The sequence below is a fragment of the Acipenser ruthenus genome, chromosome 4, assembly GCF_902713425.1.
Source record: "Acipenser ruthenus chromosome 4, fAciRut3.2 maternal haplotype, whole genome shotgun sequence".
NCBI lineage: Eukaryota > Metazoa > Chordata > Actinopteri > Acipenseriformes > Acipenseridae > Acipenser > Acipenser ruthenus.
Window position 1 is genome coordinate 36,405,275 of NC_081192.1, and position 20,458 is coordinate 36,425,732.

The 20,458-nt window shown below is 35.1% G+C and overlaps 1 protein-coding gene across 1 annotated transcript in view; it reads right to left on the reverse strand.

Annotated features, from left to right (window-relative positions):
• Window positions 1-20,458, reverse strand: part of LOC117400477 (zinc finger protein 407-like) — a 302,138-nt gene that overhangs the window by 97,873 nt on the left and 183,807 nt on the right. Inside the window, exons 6-7 of the mRNA XM_034000516.3 lie at window positions 11,588-11,671; window positions 11,045-11,165 (exon numbers count right to left, since the gene is read on the reverse strand). Coding sequence (XP_033856407.3) covers window positions 11,045-11,165; window positions 11,588-11,671 — 205 coding nt within the window. The remainder of the gene's footprint in view (window positions 1-11,044; window positions 11,166-11,587; window positions 11,672-20,458) is intronic.

Below are 20,458 nucleotides of genomic sequence, written 5' to 3' on the forward strand. Positions count from 1 at the left end.
AAACATCAGTAAACAGAAAGCCATAGACTAAAATACTGTCAGCTGTCTAATTTGGTATCCCCTGTGTTTGTCACTGTAAATACACCCAATATCAATCAAACCCTTTGTGTGTGATAATGGGGCACAGGTAGACACTCTGTGCAAGTTTGACATTTCTAGGAGCCCCACTGCCTGAAATGCACAGGGGATAGCAAATAATACAGCCATAGACTAAGATATTGTCAGCTGTCTAATTTGGTATCCCCTGTGTTTCTCACTGTCAATACCAATCTTGTGTGTATTGTATATAAAATAAATATATAAACAAATATCTGTAAACAATAACGTTATATGTAATACAATATGCATTTTTAATATCATTTACACGACTCGTGTTTATTCCAGACATAACAGCACAATCCACAGAGCAACAACATTCGTGAAAACTTTCGCGATCATTTACTTACAACCTTCAAGTTTTGAAATCCAAACAATATATAAAAAATAGGCTACTTTGAAATCAGCACAATCGTTTATAAACAGGTAGGTCGCATAGTTAATACATTAAGAATTAATTATTTAAAGATTGTTTTAGCTGCGCATGTCAAAGACGTTTTTAATGAAAACAAACTATAACTGATTACACACATCACAAAGAAATCATGCCGTCCTGTCGAAAAAGTTAGTAAATGATTGTAAAATGCAGCCGACAACTGCTGCGCATGCACATCACTCGTATTTTACCTCAGACACGAGCAAAAGAAAAATTATATGTGCCTATGGGATGATCTCATTTTACTCCTGTGCAATGCGCCAGGGGATACAGAATTCTGAGGGGGTACTAATCAGCTTTGGGAGTCTGACCTGGGATTTACCGCCACGCTGACCACTTCAGTAGAGAAAAACCGCTATGGACCGCTGATGTTAAAGTCCAATCCAATTTTTTTGACTCGCCAATGGCGGTACGGTACGTACCACGGTACAGGGCTGAACCGGATATCGGGCTGGTTTCTGCGGTCCAATATGCATCCCTACTAAATATCTACAGTTTATACAGTGTATATACACTGGGGTTAGATAAAAATACCTGCAGTACACAACACACACTATTGTGTGAACCGGCTGCCCTACACAGGACATGCGACATGTATCCCACAATGTTTATAAATGAATCTCCCTCTTACAAGTCAGTTTCAATCATGAAAGCCAACATACTTTGATAAAGTACACTTTATACTTTTTTTTTCTGCTGACTAGAATTTTAGAACAATTTGAACACTTTGCAGACACTCAAAATGTTTTCTGGATAGCCCATGGTCCTACATTCTAGTGTTATTACATGTGTTTAAAATTGTTCAACATACCCTATAAGAAGAGCATTAAAAAGCTTAAAATAGACATTTTCTCAAAGTAATAAAAATAATGTCCCTTGATTAACAACTGGTAATAGTTAACTACCAACTGCACAACCTTAAATACAGTGTCAAATTAGCTACTTATTTCAAAACTACACATTCCTGTACTGTGCAAAAACCGAATATGAATTTAACCTAAAATACAATTTCATTTTTCGTACCGTGTTCAAGGTTTTAAAACCTTTTTAAAATAAAATAAATGTTTCAGACTAATGCTGGCAGGATTGTGACTTTTCTTGATGGATCATAGTACCTTTTTTTTTTTTTTTTTTTAAATACACTGTCACACTTCTGCATTGCAAATCTGTTATGTTTTCTCCATAACTTAGTATTTTGGCCAAGACCTTGAGAAATGTATTTGTGTGAAACTCTGTGCCGTTAAATCTAACAGCCTCCTGTGGGACTGGCCACTGTTATCCCATATAAACAGGTGGCCCCTGAAGGGTTTAGATCTTGCATGATAATGGGATTAGGACCTAGGAACAATAACTCAAATGATTCCTCAGAGATGAGTAAGCTGTTTTTAACAACTTGGGTCTGGATAGCACATTTATTTTTTTTTTTTTAAAAATGCAACCTCAAGCAGAATGCTCCTAATTTGGTACAAATTCACTATTATGCTCTGCCTGACATTTATTTGTTTTTTCTCAGTTCTTAATAATTGGTCACATACACACACACACACTTTAATGACCAACTAAAACATTAATGACACATGATTTGTGTCCTGACTAATACATTCAATTTTAGAACTATTTATAGTAATGTTAACATTGTAATAATCATTAAAAAAATTCTATATTGTCAGTAATACATATTTTGTTTAAAAGGATATTGTGATTTAAAGGTATGGATTTACAAATCTTTAGACTAAATACATACAAGCCCATGTTTCTTTCTTTGAAACTTGCTTGCTGCTAAGTCACTCTAAGTCAAATAGGGCAGTTCCACTTTTCTAGCAGAGTGTACAGAGTAAGGATGCTTCTATTAAAATGTGTAAATTACATCTTGTCCTATATATAAACATTCTAGCCATTTCCATTGTAGTTGCTGGCATATTTTTATCCTATCTACTTGTGTTCTTATAGTAACATAGTAACATGAAAGTTCCTTGTATTGTGATTGGATGCACTGAAAAGTGTCAGTTGAACCAGGGATCCATGCTCCAGCTATTACTTGAAAAAATAGGAAGGAAATAAATTACTTTAAAAAATGTAAGTTCATTGTTTTTGTTTTAGGTTTGTTTTAGTTAACATGGGCTTTAAAAAAAAAACTTTCTTAAAATATGTAAAAATATTGGGAAATTACAATTTAAACAAAATATATAAAATTAAAAACTAAAATATATTTTTCTCTACTGTCAAATGTTCATCCTTAAAAACTTCACAGAAAACCTGTCTCCCTTACTGCGGTACTGTTAAACCAGATCTTCCTTGCAAGTGGTGGGATTGGAAAACATTATAATTATAACTGGCATGCAGTAATAATACAACTAAAATATGTGCGCCTAAATTTGTGTGTGATTTATATCCAATGGAAAAAATAAATAAATATTACAGAGCCCAAGGGGATGCACAGTCATGCAAATCCTTTAGATATGTAAATGACATAATTGTCATATTTAAACAACACAAAGTGTATTTAAGAGTCAGCAGGTGTCAACATTCCCAAAGCCCCAGCTTTGTAAAATATTAATTAGTCTACCAGAGTTAACATTTTGCTAGCTTGACTGGCCTGCTAACTATGGAAATCCATTATTTGGAGCACTGTAGGGTGTCTTAAAAAGAAATGTTTAAACACCTTTGAAAATATCTATCATGCATTCTGTTTGCACACAATTGAAAGTATTAAATTAGGCTGTTAAATTGTACCTATCCGAGTTATTTGTCCTGGCATGTATTTACTGTTTATTGGTAACTAACTACACATTAAAAAAAAACGTTATTATCATATATTGGTGTAAGGTCAACTGTCAACTGTCAACTGTATATTTAACATAGTGTTTGAACTAACAGAAATCACTTTTTTAAAGGAGTATTCTGCTCTGCTATTCTGCACATACTGGCAGTATATGCTTCCAGTACATGTTTTCATGCTCACGGCAAGTTAGAAAGAAATAATAAATGAAGGTTAAAATCTTACATGAATATTGTATGTTGTTAAGCGCTATGTAGCTCATCATTTTCTATTATTTGTTGGAAAACTGGTGGGGTTTTTTTTGACAGTTTAACAACGCCATCTTGATGTCAACACAATCTTCGACAAAAAGCACTGTCAAATATAAAGATCACATTTAAATATAGAGTGCCAGTTATATAATTGGGCTGGAATACAGTCAATTTTAAATTAAACTAATTTTCCTAAATCAATTTCAATGTGTTTAATGTATTGTAATGCCATCTGCATGTATGTGCAAAGGACATTAAAACATACCAAAAAATACATTAATATTAACGCAACAGATCCAAATCAATGCAAGTCTTTGTTAAAGTTCAGCCTTTGTTAAAGATGTTGCTGTCTGCTGTCCATGTTTAATTTCCATGTTTAGATTTACTTACCAGCAGAAAATAGTCCGTAAATACCAGTTACAACAAAAGCATAAGCCCCTTAATGTATTTATTTACTGCATTTAAAATTTAGCAGGAAAGATCAACACAAGGAAATCTCAATAGTATAGTCACTAAATATGTCAAAGCTGTGACTGACACAATAGCTTGGTTTACATGTAAAAATAAAAGTAAGTCTCACCTTTGTCATGCTACTGTGGTAGTAACTTTTGGGAAATTTGGGTATACATGTGGTTTTCTTTTAGGGAGAGAACTTCTTCAGAATTCAAATGACTCAATTAATATTAAAATATGGGAGGGTACATTTACATATTTATGTCAATGTTCCAATTTGGCAAAACCCAGACATAGGGTTACGCAATTACCAGAAAACTACCAATATTCCATAATAGAGCACTTTGCACTATCCATTAATTATTTGAAAATAATTTGACTGCATATATATATATATATACATATTCCGAGATGCAAACTTTTGAAAGGAGAAAATAGTAGCATTTGCCGAGCAAAGTGAGGCTATTTATTTATTTATTTATTTATTTATTTTAAGGCCAGGGGCTGCTAGCTCCCACAAATCACGGGGTTAATAAGCTCTGATAACACTGGGAAACACATTTTTGCTGTTCTACAATTTTGGTAATTGAAAATACACAAAACTTATAAAAACACTGTTTTTTATATCATATTTGTGACATGCCAATTGGGATCTTACATTTTAGAAGGAGGGGAGTCTGATTTCTGCTTCCAAGTTTATTAACTGCCATAATACAACTGTCAACATCGGAAATGTATATTTAGAATTATTTTTTTTTTTAAATTAACAGGAAAATATACACGTGGAGCATATGTGAAGAAAGACGGGCCACACTCTTTACCTGGTGCAGAAAGATGGGTTAATGTAAAACTAGGTTTTCAAATTGTCTCTGCTGGCCTGGCACTGAAAAGCTTGGTCCGTCTTTCTACACCTATGTCTACACGTGGTATAAAAAGAACACTTCATAAACATTCATCTGTACATTTCACCACGCAACTCCACTGCTCCGCTCACTCCACTGGCTCCCGATCACCGCTCGCATCCAGTTCAAGACTCTTGTACTAGCCTACAGATGCCTTGACCAGACTGCACCCAGCTACCTCCAGACCCTCATCTCTCCCTACACCCCCACTCGACCTCTCCGCTCCTCCTGCAATAGAAGACTGGCTCTACCTCCTCTACGCTCCCCTGCCTCCAGAGCCCGCTCCTTCTCCACCCTTGCCCCACAGTGGTGAAAAGACCTTCCTACAGATGTCAGGACTGCCCAGTCCTTGACCACCTTCCAGCGCCTCCTCAAGACTCACCTCTTCAGACAGCACATGTAGAACTTCTCTTTTTTTTCCCTCTGGACACTTATCACTCTTCCTTAAATGCGCTTTACTTGTTCTCAACTGCCCCCTATTTTTACTGCATTTAATCCTGTACTTTAGAGTACTGTAATCTGTCAAGTGTTATTTAATCTGTAGTATTTTTGTATTTAATTATATCCTGATGTAACTATCACTGATACTGTTATCTGCTCCGTTATTGAATCGTATTTTTTGTCATACTTGTACTTACTAGAACCAAAGTCATTGTATTTATCTTGCTCTTAATTGTATTATTACTTGTACTGTGGTTCCTGAAATGTATTTTTGTTTACAACTGCAAGTCGCCCTGGATAAGGGCGTCTGCTAAGAAATAAATGAATAATAAATTTCAAATGTGAACGCACACCAGCGTAAAACCTGCTCTGACGTATTCCATGCACTTGTTGTCATTCTTGTAATTAGTTTGTTGTATTACACGCTCCTGTGGATAACACACACTGTTTTAGCGACCCCGGTATTGGTTTTTAATATTACATTCCTCTGCATACTAGACTCCGCAACAAACAGTACAGTAAGCTACTACCTCTACCTTAACTCAAGAACAAGCAGATCAAGTTTAATGTCTGTAACACACTATGGAGCACCAGATCTTTAGATTTTGTTCAGCAAAATCTGTTTGAAAAATCTTATTTGAAATGTAAAAGCTAGATTTAAATTGAATGGGACGTCTCCCTCCCTTTGTCATTTCTCTCCTTGCACAGCTTCAGGTAAATGGGACTTGTGGATTAACTTATTTATGTATTATTATTTTTAGTAATACTGTCCATTTTGTTATTACATTTGAAACCAAGTAAAATACCATCAATATATTTGAAAAAATCTGAGCTAATACATTTCTATGGTATGATGCTGATATGTAGCAGAATTTAAAAAAAAAAAAAAACTAGCTCACTGAATTTAACTATTAGAATAAGCTTTAAAATATTGTCGTTTTTCATATCACATATCTGTTCTCAAAGACTTTCTTCTAACATTGCTGGTAAAATAATTAAAGCATTACAAAAATAATTATTTCCCTGCGTTTTAAAGATTGTCCATTTATATTTTACATTAAGGTGAGTAATCAAAAAACTATTGTTTGAAGTAATTTAATATTCAAGAAACCATTATAATTAAATAACTGTATTCCACTTTTTTCTTAAATACTTTAACAGGTCTGTCATGTGGTTTTAAAAAAAAAATGCCGCAAGAGTCACGTCTACACAGCTGTATCTTTCCATATGGAAAGAAAATATATTTTCAATATATGGTGTATACAGTTTATATATTTAAAACAGATGTTGTACTTACATTTTACAAATATGAAACATATATGTAACATCAATCAATCAATCAATCAATCCTTTATTTATATAGCGCCTTTCATACAAAAAATATTTCAAAGCGTTGTACAGGACAAAACAGAAGAAAATCGAAATAAAATTCATGTGTATGGGGAATAAAGAAAAACACCATTTAAAATTCAGAAGCTCTTTTATGTAATCTGGTGCCATACCTTCAAGTGTTTTATAAGTCAAAAATTTAAAATCAACTCTAAACTTCAGTGGGAGCCAGTGCAGTGAAGCCAACACAGGAGTTATATGGTCTCTTTTTGTTCTGCTGAGAAGCCTAGATGCTGCATTCTGTATAAGCTGCAGGTGATTTATGAAATGACCTGGAAGCCTGGAAGTATTGCAATAGTGAAGTTGGGAAGACACGAAAGCATAAATTAGTTCCTCAGCATCAGACAAAGAGAGAAATTACCTAATTTTAGAAATGTTTCACAAATGGTAAAAGGATACTTTGGTGACATTGTGAATATGCGACTGTGAGAGGGGAGGGATCTGGACTGGCCGTCAGGTGCATGCGTAAGCTAGTAGGGGGTCCGTACCACCTTTGACAGAATACTGCCATGCCATTTGATCCAGTATATCCACACCGTACTGTGTCTTTGTATTTTTTTGCACCGTCACACTTTTGCACCGTTCTGCCTGAAATGTAGTTTAAATAATAATAATATATGACATGTAGAATGACTTTCATTAGTGTTTCAAGCACTCAATAGGATTATAATACGTTATTTCACAATGACGTTGATTTTATTACAAAGCCCAGACTAAATTGTCAGCTATATTGTATTGATTTCAATATGCTGCATAAACTGAGGGTCTGGCGGTTGAAGAAGCAAGTGCTTATAACTTATTCATTTTTACGATTCTGCAGCTGAAACACCGTATGGGTATTTAATTCAAATAGTTAGTAACACTTAAGAACGGACATGCACGAGATATTCAAATATGTGGAGATATTTAAATTTGAATTGCAAAAGCCGTTCAAAAAGCGGCTAGGGCGGTGCTAGTGTTAACCATAACAAAGGAAAAGATCACCTAACTACGTCTCCTTATATACTGTCAATCATGACCCCTTGGTTAACAACTGCAACCATTCCTCTAATCCGCAGCTACCACATCGTTTCCCTTCCGGGTCGATAATTTAGTGTACCGTAGCTCCGCCCCCATTCTAAATGGCCGACTTCCAACTACCCCTGGGAATTAATTGTCTGGCCATCCAGTCCAGGGCACTCTGTTCCCTTAACACAGTGCCCACAGGTCAGGAGGGAGATTCATCACCAAGAATCATCACAGGGCATCACAGGGCGCAGATACAGGAACAGAGTGCCTCATACTGGTTGGTCTGGCAGTTCATTCCAGGGTCAGTCGGAAGCCAGCCAGCCAGGAAGGGGATGGAGTCACAATGCCCGAAGTAACTCACCCTAAAGTGGTATGCAATGTGTCAGTCATGGATTGGAGGAGACGTGACTGGACTAGCTATTGCAGGGGGCATGACTAAGGGTATAATTGGGAATGTGACGATGTAATCTGTTCCTTTGATGTAGTTACCGCTAGGACAGAGAAAGAAAACAATCTATTAGCACTCATGAGTGAAGTGTTTGGTTTGTTTTGTAACTGTCTGTATTTGTCTTTTGTCAGACGACTAATATGAACGCGGAAGCTATACCGCTTCAAGCCAGCGCTAAAACCCGGACTGCATGGCACCTGTACTCACAATAATGTTAAATCACCGCACCTGTACCTAGAGCACTCTGTCCGGAGATGTGTTTGTATCTGTGTTGTGTGTCTGTGTTTTGTATTATTATTTTGGGACTGAAACCCCTTGTTTTATACGCTGGCAATACCCATAGTTGGGTAGAGCCAGCATTAATGTTTCAACGGTCAAGCTGACCAAAAAGAAAATAAGAGAATTGTTTGAACCATGAACTTTGTGTCTGTCGTTGTCTGGAGCACTTGCACCACCTGTACACCTGCGCACTGCAAACCACTCATTCACAGGGATCCAGTATAATGGTAGCCTACATGCATTCAACACATTTCTCAGAAGATGCTTTTTTTTTTTTTTACTTTTTGGATCTTTGTTCTGTAAGTCTTGAAGCAAGCTGATGTTACGCCCCCATACTTGTCTTTTTGAAGGTCAGTTTGTGGAACCAAGTGCTTTTTTCATGTTTTCGTTCTTGTAAAACAAATGTTGCCCTATGAATTACGTTTAAGAGATTTTACTTCAACTCTATTCACATTGATCAAGTCTGGTGCTGAGATCGATAGCCCGCAAAAATAATACAGGCGACCACTGGCACCAATGCCCAGCTGTGCTAACGTAATACATTTTAGGGTACAAACCTGACTGTTTTTGTTCTTGGTAGGTGTCTGTGATGGATGCTATTTAAGGCTTGTCTTACTGCTAAGGGGCAATACAATCTAAGCTTAAAGCAATCCGCTATCACCAAACATGAAAATAACGAAAGTATAAACAAATAAATACTAACAACAACAACAACAACAACTTAAAGCTTTTGAAAAACACTGTATTAACAAACCACTGTATTAAGAGGTTTTCACAAAAAACACAAAGGTATACTGAACAAATATTGAGATCATATGTTCACACAAACTCCTACAAACCTGTTTCAGTTACTTATTAGTAAGTCTGCTAAGAAATAAAATAATAATGATAATAATAATAATAATAACATTTAAAATCCTATTCTGCTAATGTGTATATGCACACATTTGACTATTCTCCACTGACAGCTTTATCACTTTATGCTTCTTCAACAAGCAGCTTGTTTGAGTAACCAAGCACTTGAATAAATCAATGATCCAAGTGTCCTTTTTCTCATGTGTGCCATCTCTTTCTTTTGGGAGAAAAAATCATTACTCGAACTTGAAGTCACTGATTAGGCAGATCCAAGGCAACAGTTAACCTGACACCACTCAAACTAAATCATAAAAAAACACTTTGACTGTGAATTTCTGAAAAGCATAGAGCATAAAGGATAGAGATGTGAATGCCACAGACACTAGCCTACCCTATAAATCCAGAGTTTGTTTACTGTGATAGGGGGTCTATTCAATTGGTCTACAGAGGGTATAAAAAGGGTTAATTAAAACAGTCAGTCAGTCAGCTTTTGGGGATTTTGTCTGACTATAAAGCAGACATTACTGTACTAAATATGATGATTTATAGCAGCGCACAGACACTGGGTTTTTTGAAGCATTAGTTGTGATATCTTAAATGTTCAAATAATGCCTTTTGTAATAATAATGGTATTATATTTCTGGCAACCGCAACTTTGATTGCAAGGTCTATAGTAATTGTTTTAAAAAAAATTTGATGAATGAATCATGATCACAATCTAGATGTTCCTCTTGGGACACAGAGACTTGTTTATTTACTGTATATTATACTTAATTTTCTGAAATAACACATGTTTAATGTTTATCTAAGGATAAAGAACATATGATAGTAGTAGCAGTAGTAGCAATACACAACAGGTGGCAAAAGCTGAAATTTAAAAAAAAACTCTAACATGTTTGGGGCTGAAAGTTTAGGGATATGTTTGCTGAACTTAAACTGTTAGTGCAAAGTGTAAAATGTTAACAGCCCTCTGAATTTTTAGCTTTTCATTATCATATTAGTGTTCTTAGTCATCCAAAATCTGTTTCATAACTCAAGGACATTTTACATATTAAACAAAGTCACCAGCATATTTGACCTTTGTAGCGGTTTCTGAGCAACATGGAATTTCTGTAAAATGTTTCTCCTAAAACAGTGAGGAACATTTTTAACAAACAAACATTTTCAGGTTAGAAAATATATACCAGTGCACATCCCTAGTGCTCAAGTTTTGTATTGGTCTCATTAAAGAAATGTAATCTTGCTCAGGGTTTGCCTCAATGGGTGAAATATGCTGAAGTGCTGAAACATAAATGAGGATCAAGAAGACATATAATGGTAAACAGAGAAAGAAACACATTATTATGCAAATTCAGAGGACATTCTCCTTCACTATAGGAAAGAATGAGTTACTCTTTCCTAATCAATATGAGAATTCAATAAAAGAAACACCTTGTGGATATGACATTGTTGCAGCATTGATTTAGGCTTACAGTACAGTAGAGCATTTCTCTCAAGCTTAGAAAATGCCCTTTTAAATATATGTTTAAAATAAATCTAAAATGTTGGGGGGAAAAATTCAATTTCACTGCTAATTTAATGTGTAATTACTGGTGCTTTGATGGCTTTTTAACGACAGGGAATTTCCAGAGGTACTTGACAATGAAGCTCATGATCACATAACCCCAAGCTGATCCCATCACCTCTTGGCCGCTAATGAGCCGTTACCTGTAGTCGCACCACGGGCACCTGTAGGGCTTCTCTCCAGTGTGCACACGTTTGTGGCGTGTCAGATGGGATTGCGTTGTTGAAGCGAAATTACACAGCTCACATTTGAACGGCTTCTCTCCTGCAAGATAGAAGGGAATGAAACTGCAGTGGCTACACTAAATTTCTCCAATCTTAGTGGAGAGGAGGTAAACACAGGTAACATTAACAGGGTTATAGTGGCTGTAATATGCCTACTGATTTCTTGGAATTAATCAGTATTTTGCATAGAAAATCTGTCAATCTTAATATATATATATATATATATATATATATATATATATATATATATATATATATATATATATATATATATATATCTTCTGTTCAACCCCAGAATGTATCTGTACAAATCTGTAAAAACTGAAAATAAAGGCCTTTGTGTATAGTTTGGTAAAGCACTGCCTTTATGGTTTAAAATGGTGGAGTGCTTATTGTGCAGTCCATATATTGTAGCATTTTAAGGTCAATGTTAAGCTACCAATGAAGGGGACAATCACTAACCTGTATGCTGTCTTCTGTGTTTGGTGAGGGCATGACGTGTACCGCCAGCGAAGCCACACAGGTCACACAGGAATGACTTCTCTCCTGGGGCAACAATAAACAGATGAGAGACTGGAGAGGTCACAGATCATTAAAACATATCTATCAAAGCTTTCAGGGTTACTAATTCCTCCAATCAAATGTTTCCATGTAAATATGTCAAATGGGAATGAAATTACCACTGCGGTTTATTGACTGTGATAAAATCTGAAAAGCACCACTGAACATAATTACATACTTGTCAGACCCATAAAAATTAACTTTATTATCAATGGAATGGTTTTGTACAACTTCATTTCTGTTAGATGTCTTCCAGATGGGGCTACTTTATGCACTTGAACAGTTTTTATGCATATCCTGATTTTTTTTTCCCACACAATTCCCATGCATCTGTCTCTTCTATATTAAATTAAGTAAACCTAAAAAAGGCACCTTATACATGGCAAGATGTCCTTTGCCTTTACCTATTCATATAAATGGTTAGCAGTTTCCTATTTATTTGTATGGTAACTAGTTTCTATCATTAACTGCATCTCTAACAGAAACACATAAACTATGAGGGAGTACTGACTAGCCTGCTAGATTATCTAATCAGGCCGTCTGCAGACAAATCGATCATTTCTGTATACCAGCTTCTCGTAGCAAAGGACTTTTTTTCTAGAATATGTGGCTTTCTGAAGGGCTAGGTGGAGCATCAGTTTATTTAACAAGCTTCTCTTTCCTTTCACCCTCTGACAGGCCTGGGTTCACATCCCAAAATCAGCACAAGATTCAGCACCTCTCTGCATAGGAAGTCTCTTTTGGAGATTATAAAAAGTCTCAAACATTGCCCACACCATCCACAATAAAAATAGTGACCAAAAATAAAACACCTCTGTGGGCATAATTTCATTATTTTAACAGTGGTGGATCCGAATACCGTTACCTTACCTTTTAGATCAGCGTTTTTCAAACTGGGGGTCCTGACCCAAAAGGGAGTCGCATGATCACAAAATACTGTCATAACATTGTTGTTATAAAGTAATTAGTTTACTACAAACTCTGTCAGGAACTTAACATGTTTGTTTAAATCACAAATACCTTGTACTATTTAAGCAGAAAAAGCTTTAAAAATAATAATGATAAATAAAAAACATATCTTTGTCTGTAGGCGTTTTTGGGGTTTTTTTGCAAGCTTTCATACTTAGCCTCGTGCACTGTGACACAGACTAGTATATAGTTACAAATACAATGTAGAAAACGTTTGGTAATAGCAGTCTATTAATGCTTGTTTTTGGTTCGGTAGATTAAATGCATTCTTCACAATTCTTCAGAAAATAATTTCTTCACTTGCTTTTTACAAATTAACATGTAAAGTGTGGCTGTTTTGCTTAATAATATCCTCTTTTTTTATCCACTGGGCTGGCAGATTATTTGCGTTTTTTTCCTGTTGTGTAAACGGGTCCGTGATGAGTCCGTAACTTTTAAACCGTAAAGGAGTTTTTTTTTTTTTTTTTTTGTACTACCCTCTCCTGTCTGCAAAGTACTATAAATGGTAGGGCTGAGACGATTTATCTTGTATTGATGCATCGCGATACGATACACCTTTGTGTATCGTGTATCGTGATACAAGCTTGAAATGAGTAGCTAATATGCCACATTTATTAAACTGTAAATCATGAAAGAAAAGGTCTTGGTTGTCTGAACATAAACTCCACTTCCAGAATTTAAGCGGGAGTAGATTAAAGAATGTTTTTTTTTTTTTTTTTTCTGTATTCCATTGCTAGCAAGCAGGGAATACTGACACTTTACTAAAGGCTTCAGAACGGGCTGCTGAAAAGCTGTCTGGCCAATGGGAGTTGAGACAGACGTGATTCTGGCCAATGGAAGTGTAGAGGAGGCGGAGACAGCCTGCCTTGTTTATTGTGGACAGAGAGGAATCAGGAAGTGACCAGTGTCTGTAAAAACTCACTGCTATGGATAATTTTACTAAAGTTACTAGTTTTGTATTCAAATGCTATATATAATATTTTTTGTGAGAGAGCATTTTATTTCATATAAATATATAGCTCTATGTTTTTCCTTTTTTGTTTTTACTAGTTTTAATGTATTGCTCTCCTTTTAATGTTCCCTTATCATAATCCAGTGTAAATTACTATTTTTTATACATAGATACATATACACATACATACATACGACAAAAGTCTGTCATTTGTGAGAGAGGATAGACTATAAGAATTTTGAAGTGTATCTGACTCGACTTTTTTTTTTGCGGAAAGAATGTGTGTTTCCTATAAAGCTATTTATTATAGTTGACAAAACATATCGCATTTTTTGTTTTATTTTATATTTGTTCACCTTTCAGTGCGCCCTAATGTTTTTATTTGGTTGAATGATCCTTAAACTTTGATTTGGTTGAATATGTTACTTTCTTTAAAGAAATGTGTTAATCCTGATCAAAATTACTTTACTAAATTCAATACTAATTTTATCATTAATTTAAATCTAATAATTTATATTATTTCTAACCACATTTAAAAACAGCGCAGTATAGAATAGTATACAAAATAAAATTATATACTCAACCTTGACTTGAAAAATACAAATACTTATGTAAAATGTATGGTATAATAATAATAATAATAATAATAATAATAATAATAATAATAATAATAATAATAATAATAATAATAATAATAAATCTACTGAGTTAAAGTTAAGTTTGATGCAATCAAAAAAGCTGTGCATTTAAAAAAAACAACTTAATGCTGAAAAACTTGCTATTTAGATTTTTCTAAAGAAACACATGAACAAACTTTGTACTTTAATAGTTATCAAACACATTGCTTGGTATTTTTTTCCTCTCTCATTAATGTGGTAAGGAGATTTGGTTAATTAAGTTAAATCTGATATCCCAGAAACTCTAGCTGACATACTGCTTTGTCTTTAAACTCAAACAAGTGCTATACTACTTAGTGGTGAATACATATAATTGATTTTCAACTGAATCTGTGTATAGATCTGAACATTATATATATATATATATATATATATATAGAGAGAGAGAGAGAGAGAGAGAGAGAGAGAGAGAGAGAGAGAGAGAGAGAGAGAGAGAGAGAGAGAGAGAGAGAGAGAGAGAGAGAGAGAGAGAGAGAGAGAGAGAGAGATTATTTTATTTACCACCACTTTAATTCAAGTAGCATATGATATGATGCATATAGAAATTAATTTGAGGTCCGTTCTGTTCTTGCTCACAATATATTACATTTGTGGTTTATTAAGAGAAAAATATGGTTGATGATCATTTTAAATCATTAAATTATGTGTGGACAGCGTTCTTATTTCTTATACCTCTAGTCACAGTCAGCTTCTTAAATCAGCTCCAATCTCACCCAGCATTTAATGTCAGCAGTATTTTTTTATGTTATTTCTATATTTATTTTACTCTATACTTTATTGCTATTTATTTATTTTTTTTAAAAAGTGTTCAAGTTAAAACTAAAGTTTCAGGGATTCAAGGCACTTAGGAATTCGCTAAATTGCAGGAAGTCTGGAAAAGAACATCACTGCTCAAGTGGGTCCAGAAGCATTTGGTCCTTTAACAGAAAATAATCACTGCATCTCTCAATGCTTTCCAAAGGGATTTTAAAATATATAAAGAAATATGAAGTAGACATCAAGGATTATCGGGATGACACAGTATATGATATGACTGAGAAGCTGCAAGATTGAAATGTAATTCTAGATTCCGTCCAAGGAGGTCCAGAAAAAAGAATAATCTTCAATTATCTACGGCCAGTGAAAAAAAGTATTCTGATCCAAGTGACTCAGAGCATCCAGCTTATACAGAGAAGCCTTTTTTAGGAACTGCAATGGACACCCACACAACATACAACAAAAAACGAGGAGGGGGTCGAGGGGGAAGAAATCCTCCACAAGGAACACACAGGTCACAATGGAACAAAGAATGACAGTAATTCATTTATCACATCACCCTTTGAGTCACAAACTTCTGTTTTAAGTAAAGGACTTTCTTTTGTTCCTACTAATACAGTGGATCCCTTTTAAATTAAAAGTAGACAGTTTCAAATTTTTTTAACTTCATTTGAAACGTTTATTTTCTACTGCTACAAACATTCTAAATAGTACTAGTGTAGTTGATAGAAATCAAGAACAAAGTGTGAGTGGTGGAGTGCAAGGGGGAAATACACCACTTAAGAAAAAGTCGTATTTTGTACCGAATGCAAATTTGAATCTCTCCATTACTACATATAGCCGTTTCGTAGAAAGAGATTTTAGTGAACTGTTCCAAAATCTTAATAAAGGGAGGCAAAATCTGGCTAGCGATGAATGTGGTGCTCTAACGGAACTTGAAAAAAGCCCCAAAATAGAATGAAATCAGCTGAAAAAGGTGACACTATTGTTGTGTTAAGTTATGAGCAGTATGATAGGGAGGTTAAGAGACAATTGGACAATAATCAATTCTACATTCCATAAAGAGTGAACCCAACACAAGAAGTCAAAAATGAAATAGATACCTTTATTTCTTTAGCATTAATGAAAGGGTGGATAAATGAAAGACAGAGAGATGTTCTAACTACAGAACACCCTGTCTGTCCTGCATTCTATGTACTCCCGAAAATACAGAAATCATTAGAGAATCTGCCAAGTAGACCTATAGTTTCTGGTAATAGCTCACTTAAAGAACCATGTTCTCAATATGTTGATTTTTTTAATTTAAAAAGATGGTTCCAGCGCTACCTTCATTTCTTGGTGACACCAGAGATGCCATAAAACAACTTAGTAGCTGTAACATTACCACTGACACAATATTAGCTACATTAGATGTACAAAGTCTGTATACCATGACAGGGGGTTACGGGCACTTTCCAGATATCTAGACACCCGTCCAGAAGGCCTTCTGACTTTTGCTTAAGTTAACAGAGATGGCTTTAAATATGAATTATTTCCAATATGCAGGGGGTTACTTTTTACAACTACAAGGGACAGCTATGGATGCGGCCTTTGCATCTAATTATGCTAATCTATTTATGGGTCACTGGGAGGAGAATTTTATTTATAACTAACTGAAAGTAATCGATACATTACGGCGTAGATATATTGATGATGTTTTATTAATATGAAGAGGCACTGAACAAGAACTAGAATTATTTATAGAATATATTAATTTGACTGATCCTCATTTAAAATTCAAGAGGAACACAGCTATTTTAACATCAATTTCTTAGATTTGTCAGTCTTTAAAAGGAGAGAATAATACACTTGAAATCACAATATATTGCAAACCTCAGGAGAGAAATACATTGTTACAAGCTAATAGTAACCACACGCAATCTTTGATACGTAATATAGATACGTAATAGAGTTTGAAAAGAAATCTACACAGATGAGAGATTTTCACAGAGGCTATAAACAACATGATATTGAAAAATCATACCTTCGTGCAAAATACACAGAAAGAAAAATAAATATAGAGCAGACAGGTTGCAACGTATTTGCTTCTCTATTGAACACAATCCACAGATTGGTGGAATCAAAAATATCATTAAAACACTGGCATATTCTACAAAGTGACAAACAACTCAACATTGTTACTTCAGTATCCCCAGTGATTACTTTTAGACGAGACGCTGAAGCAAAGCTGAAGAGTCTCGTCTCCCGGAGAAAGCTGAAGCTCCTCTCGCAGCAAAAAAGTAAATACATTAAGAAAGATAACCACATAATAGGCCTAATATTTATTTAGTTATAAAACAAATGCTGAATAAGATGTCTGTGTTCTAAAGTGCCAGCGCAGCTTTTCTCCAGTACAAGACCGGTACTGTATTTACTGTAGAAATATTGCATGAATCACTAGTACAGGGAATTGGGGGTCATGCTGTAGGAGCGTTATATCCGAGGCTCGTTATAAATCGAGAGCCTTATAGCGAGGAAGCACTGTTTTTTGTAGCTGTTGACAGTATATGCAATAGGAAGAACTTTTTTTGCTGGTCGAAAAGCCTATAACTTTTAATACACTGCAGATGGCTGAATGAAAATATGAATGTGTCCCCACAAATATTTTTATTTACATTTTCCACATATATATACCGAGCATCAAAATAAACTTTTCACTATTATAACACATTTATTTTCGAAAAAAAAAAAAAAAAATTATATAAATGTTTTTGGTTTGTTTCTCAATCATTCATCCTTGACCATGACATGCTTGAGTGACTATTACTGAAGCATATGCACTTAATGACCTAATTAGTGAGACTGTTGATTGGACACTGGATATGAAGTGATTTCAGCTGTTGAATTGCAAGCTTGAATAAAAGCAATAAAGAAAATCACAGAAAAAAAACAATATGCCACGTCTGTCAAGAGAGCAGCCCCTTTGTGCAATCGGCATGTTGGAGGATGGACTAGGGCTGCGTACTGTGCCTCGCCGTCCTGGGTGCTCACAGCCAGCAATTTCAAACCTTGTGAGATGGTATAACCAGACACACTCTGTCAATGACAGGCCATGAACTGGGAGACCAAGAGTCACAACACCTGCCCAAGATCGACAGATCATTTTGCAGCATCTTCGTGATGTCAATTGTTAATCAGCACAATAAAAAGTCACTGCACCTGCGCTAAAACAGTTTGTCATTTTTCGATCACATCTAATGAATTTTATCCAAATAAGCATAAGTTTCTTTTGATGCTCAAATAAGTGATGCATTTCTTTTGATGCTCAAGTGTGTATGTATATATATATATATATATATATATATATATATATATATATATATATATATATATATATATATATATATATAATTAATAGAGGACAAAGCGAGCACAGGAGGTTTACAGTACACTACAGCTCTCCAGCGCCATTCATTAAAAGAGAAGAAATTGATTATATATATATATATATATATATATATATATATATATAAAATTCTTTTTTTTTTTTTTTTAAGTAGCTTACCCACATTATTCTGCTTATTTATGTATTTGTTTTATTTTGTTTCTGTTGCAGTTGCCATGAAAACGATCTGTTGACCGACAGGTTGAAAGTTGTACTTACATGATCCCTTTGGCTGTGTGAAAGGGTTATGACGGTATTATACAGGCATAGATTACGCAATTTCGTGCTGTGTGCAGGAAAGTAACAGACAAACACTCAACAAGTGCATTTTTGTGCATTGAAATGTACAAGGAATGAGAAGTCAATCCTTTATTTTCTATTAGAAAACAGCCACTGTCCCCTATCTCTCATTATGGTGCAGACTACAAGACCTAACACCACAAATCCATATTATTGATCTATGCCAAGTCTCCACAATTATTCTTTAGAAGGAAACACCGACAATAAATTACACCTGCACTAGCTTTTCATCTGCTGTTCGATAGAAGTGATCTCTCAGGGCGGACTGGGGACCTTAAATCGTCAACACCCTTGTCAGAGAAGCTAAGGAGACCTGGGCCTCTCACAAACTACTCTTCAGCAAGAGCCGCTATACTGTAATCAGAAACTAAAATCAAAAAATAAATAATAGCGTGGCTGTTGCCAAAGGGTACAGCACACTTTCTGTCACTAGCCATACAGACTCTGGCACCATATCCTTAACTCTCCCACATTTTCTCTACTGTACTCTGCATGCATGCATGCATGCATATATATATATATATATATATATATATATATATATATATATATATATATATATATATATATATATAGTGAACTATGAGTTCCGTAATTGTTGTGATAGCCAAGATTTGCCTTTGCAGAGAGGAGACAGAACAGCAAGATTACTAAATCAAAAGGTACGTTTTTTTTTTTTTTTTTTTTTTTTTTATTTGAAAGAAAAATATACAAAATTCCAAAGAAAAGAAAACCCGACCTCTGGGCTCTAACTTTACTTTTCCTTTGTCCCTAGCTAATTCTGCTGAAGCTTGCCAGGTAAAAACAATATTTTTCTTATATAGTGCAGGGTGCTGTATTCTGTAGTAAAATTACTACAGCTGGCCAAAGTCCAGTATTTGGGTGCACGGTACGGTTCACAAGGCCTCAGGCCTGATAGGGCTGTACACTCCAAGTCTGTCCATTGTATTCCCCTTGATGTCCTGGTAAAACTGTTGCTTTGTTTTTCCTTCCACAGGTAGATCGTCTGGTGCTGTCACGGTAAGTTCACAGGGTTGACTCTGTTCCTTCAGGAGTCCTGCAGAGGAAGTGCTTCACAAGACTGGGTAAGTACGACAGGTTATGGTCTCTGGTGATACTTCACTTTAATATGTTTCTTTGTACCCAGACAAATGCCCTCTCGTTGATATCCCGTGTATAGTCGTGACCACACTGGGCCTGCTACAAATGCAATTGTTGGCAGAACATGTTTCTGCTTAAATAAACAGTGGTTTTATTCTTGGTTGGTGCAATTATTTATTTATGCAGTGTCCCTTTTATTGCAGGTAAAATAGCACAGTCCTTGCAGGGAGTTATGCGTGCTCTCAAAGTCAGCCTTTCATATAATATAACTGTATAATACATATCTGAATACAAGCAGAGTACAATGTATCTTTTAAATTAAATACAACTAATAAGGCATTTTGCAAACACGAACTAAACACAAGCAATGCTCTGCTCCATGCAGCTTTAAAAACAAACACTAGGCCCAGTTGTTTACATATGCAGCAGGAAGTCCAATGCTGCCAAGTCTGAGTAACACAGTCCATAAATTAAACAGTCTTTGTTCCAAGAAGGAGAAGACACGGTAAGTACACCTGCACCTTTTGTTTATACACAGTATAACTCAAATGATAAAAGATCGTTGTACTCACACTAGCTGTGTGGTTCTCTGC